The sequence below is a fragment of the Pituophis catenifer genome, unplaced genomic scaffold (genome assembly GCF_029215685.1).
Source record: "Pituophis catenifer annectens isolate HBS135680 unplaced genomic scaffold, rPitCat1.0.hap2 SCAF_1, whole genome shotgun sequence".
Taxonomy (NCBI): domain Eukaryota; kingdom Metazoa; phylum Chordata; class Lepidosauria; order Squamata; family Colubridae; genus Pituophis; species Pituophis catenifer.
In genome coordinates this window covers 45,720,761-45,723,900 of record NW_027256881.1, presented here as the reverse complement: position 1 = coordinate 45,723,900, position 3,140 = coordinate 45,720,761, and the positions used below count along the sequence as shown (strand labels likewise).

General features: G+C 42.3%; 1 protein-coding gene across 1 annotated transcript; it reads left to right on the top strand.

Moving 5' to 3' along the window:
* The first annotated feature begins 244 nt into the window (after window positions 1-244).
* On the top strand, window positions 245-2,865 carry RD3 (RD3 regulator of GUCY2D). The gene is made up of 2 exons (XM_070948683.1): window positions 245-561; window positions 2,568-2,865. Exons 1-2 carry the CDS (start codon window positions 266-268, stop codon window positions 2,863-2,865), a joined length of 594 nt encoding a protein of 197 aa, XP_070804784.1. The 5' UTR covers window positions 245-265.
* The last annotated feature ends 275 nt before the right edge of the window (window positions 2,866-3,140 follow it).

Genomic DNA, 3,140 nt, shown 5'->3' with positions numbered 1-3,140 from the left:
CCTTCCTCCCTCCCTCCCTCCCTCCCTCCCTCCCTCCCTCCCTCCCTCCCTCCCTCAGATGTCCATTGGAGGTCAATAGGAGGACTATAAGAACACAGAAGAATTCAGAGACTTGCTGCACATGTATATATTGTATGTGAATGCCCCCCCTCTCTTTATATAGCTATGAATAGACATATAAGTTGCCCACCCTATCCGTTGTAAACATGAAAAACATTTTATTTTCACTTGCTCTTTGCAGATAAAGGAAGGAAAAAAGGAGAACATGGCACTGGCATCCTGGTTTGGATGGAATGAACCTTCTAGTCGTATTTCTCAAAGAAGCCCAATGGAAATGGTGACTGAAACCCTGATGATGGAGCTTGACTGGCAGATCAAAGAAGCTGAGAAACAACAGCGGGAGAAAGAAAACGAGTATCGCAGGATCAAAACAGGAGTTGATTATGGCTGGCTGGTTAGCTACCCCAAGCATGGTTATGATATCAGTCCAGGGGAGCGTCTGCAGCTGGAAGATATCTGTTCCAAAATACATCCATCCTATTGTGGACCAATCATTATTAGGTATTTGCTTGGAATCTGTCATGCATTGTATATAGGATGAGCATGAAGTAGCAATAACGTAATCCCAAAGACTGTTCTGGCTGGAGATTATGGATTCTGAAATCTATCACATTTAGAGAACACCAGATGCAGAGAATTGGGTAGAATATCTAGCACTGAAACTTGATTGATTTTCACCTGTAGCTGAACTGGACTAAAAGAAGCAGAGTAAACCATCGTTTTCGGTTTTTAAAAACTGTTTATGAATAATTCAAAAATGATTCACGGCTTTCTAAATGACATGTCTAGAATGAATTACTGACTGTTCATTCTGTTTGTATGTATGAAGAACTCAGTACTGAGAGCCTGTTTAGATATTCCTGCTGGGAATAATTTGCAGAAATATATCACAAATGCAATCAGTTGCTTCAAGTGCATATTCTGTCTTTACATGCAAAAGTTTGCAGTTGTCTACTGGGTTTAATTAAGAAGTTTATTTATTATAATGTTTAGCTTGGCAGAATTTGGATAGGATAACTCGCTGCCTGCTACCAATTTAACCAAATTAACATAACTGCTTATAATTTATAATTCCAAGTGATTCTTTTTAAAAAGGACCCATAGTTTATATAGAAGGGGAAATTCAAATGATGGAAATAGATGATGAGCTATTATTTCCTTCATTTATATTGACCACCAGGAAACAGTGTGTTTAAGGAAGGGAGGGAGATGGATGATTTAGAATTATGAAATAGAAATAAGTAAGTAAGTAAGTAAGTATAACTGCTGTACTGTAATAAGTTAAAAACAGTACAAGTCAGATACAGGTCAATTTAAATAAAAACGTCATACAGAATATACACTGTGTAAAAATACAGAAATACAGAAATGTGCCCTTCATTCCAAAAGGGATGGTGGTAGATGTTGTGTAAATCCTGATATATGAGAGAATCGGGTGGGTTCTAAATTTTTTTACTACCGGTTCTGTGGGCATGGCTTATTTTGTGGGCATGGTTTGATGGTCATGTGACAAACAATTCTTTAGGATTTAGCAGAGGTATTGGTCTACCAGGCTTTTAACTGCTTGCAGAGCCGTACCGGTCTACCCATTTGTTTTTGGAGCGCACTGGTCTACCATCACACTGCCTTTTACTGCTGATCAGCTGTAGTGTGGCCCTTTGAAGCACTGTGGCAAGAGTTTAAACAGTTTTTTGCCGCTCTTCCACCACCGAGAGCATCGGAAACCACTTTCAGGCAGCTTGGCCTCAGTTGCCAATCTATCACCACCGAGTGGTTTACAAGGAGTGGATCGGTTCTAGCCGATCATTTGGGAGGCTTCTTGGCTTCTCAATTTAAAGCTAAGGTGTCTTGTTTTTTTCCCTCTTCTTTGTCAAGTGACCCCTGATTTTTTCCTTCAAGCCGATCAACTGGGACTCGGGAGGCAGCGAATAGATTGGGGCCAGGGCCAGGCAGAGGTGGTATTTATCGGTTCTCTGAACTACTCAAAATTTCCGCTACCGGTTCTCAAGAACCGGGGAGAACCGGTAGCAACCCACCACTGGAGAGAATGACATAAGACAGGGATGTCAAATTCAAGGCCCGCGGGCCACATCCGGCCCACGGGATGCTTAGATCTGGCCTGCGGGCCCACCCTGGAAGCAACAAAGGACTGCAATGCCTCTGCCAGTGAAAATGAAGCCCGGGCAGGGTGCATGCGACCTCCCCAAGCTCCATTTTTGCTAGCAGAGGGCTGCAGGAGGCCTTTGCAGCCAAAAATGGAGTCCGGGCAGGCCATTGCTGCTGAAAATGGAGCCTCAATGAGTGATGTCGAGCTGGCTACGCCCCTCCTGGCCATGCCCCCCTGGTCCCCCGAGGTCAAACACAACCCTGATGTGGCTCTCAATGAAATCAAGTTTGACACCCCTGATATAAGATAACATCTATATCTCTCTGCTCTGAGGATTTAAGTGAAGGTGGACTGTATATGCCCTTCTAAGGCTAGTATCTTTTGCTCATTTATTTCTTAGATTTCGGCAACTTATTGCTGAATATGAACCAGAGCCTGGAGAAATACCTCGGCTTTTCCGTTCTGTTCTGCACGATGCCACCGAGAAGATCAAAGAGGAAGAGGAGGCCAAGAAACTTGCAAGACAATGGAACACCAAGAACAAAACCAGCCTCTCCCTCACCACATTCAGATCCCGCATCAGGATTTCCCCCTTCAGCAGTGATATCAAGACCATTTCAGAAGACGTGGAGAGGGGCATGGAGCCGACCAAAAGAATGTGGAGCATGCCTGAATTCAGGGACACCAAGGACTACTGACTTTATTTGTAACATTAGTTTTTTTTTTAAAGAAACAGACTATTTTATTTATTTGGGGGTCTATTTGGAGGATGATTATTTTTGTCCTGTTTCCAATTGTTTCTCTATTGGGAGGAATTCACCTGAATTCTTTTTAGGTATCTTTTAATCCATGCATTTATGCCTGTAGGTTCCTGTTTTCCTTGGGCAAATACATAAAAAAATCATTCAGATAGATGATAGATGTGTTTATTTAAAACATTTATATAGCTGCTTATCTTATAAGAAGTTCGCTT

What these genes read in the sequence shown, in the direction of transcription:
- RD3 (XM_070948683.1), top strand. Translation starts at nt 266, where the DNA reads ATGGCACTGGCATCCTGGTTTGGATGGAATGAACCTTCTAGTCGTATT. An exon ending in TGTGGACCAATCATTATTAG is followed by an intron (nt 562 to 2,567) that starts GTATTTGCTTGG and finishes TTTATTTCTTAG; the next exon opens with ATTTCGGCAACTTATTGCTG.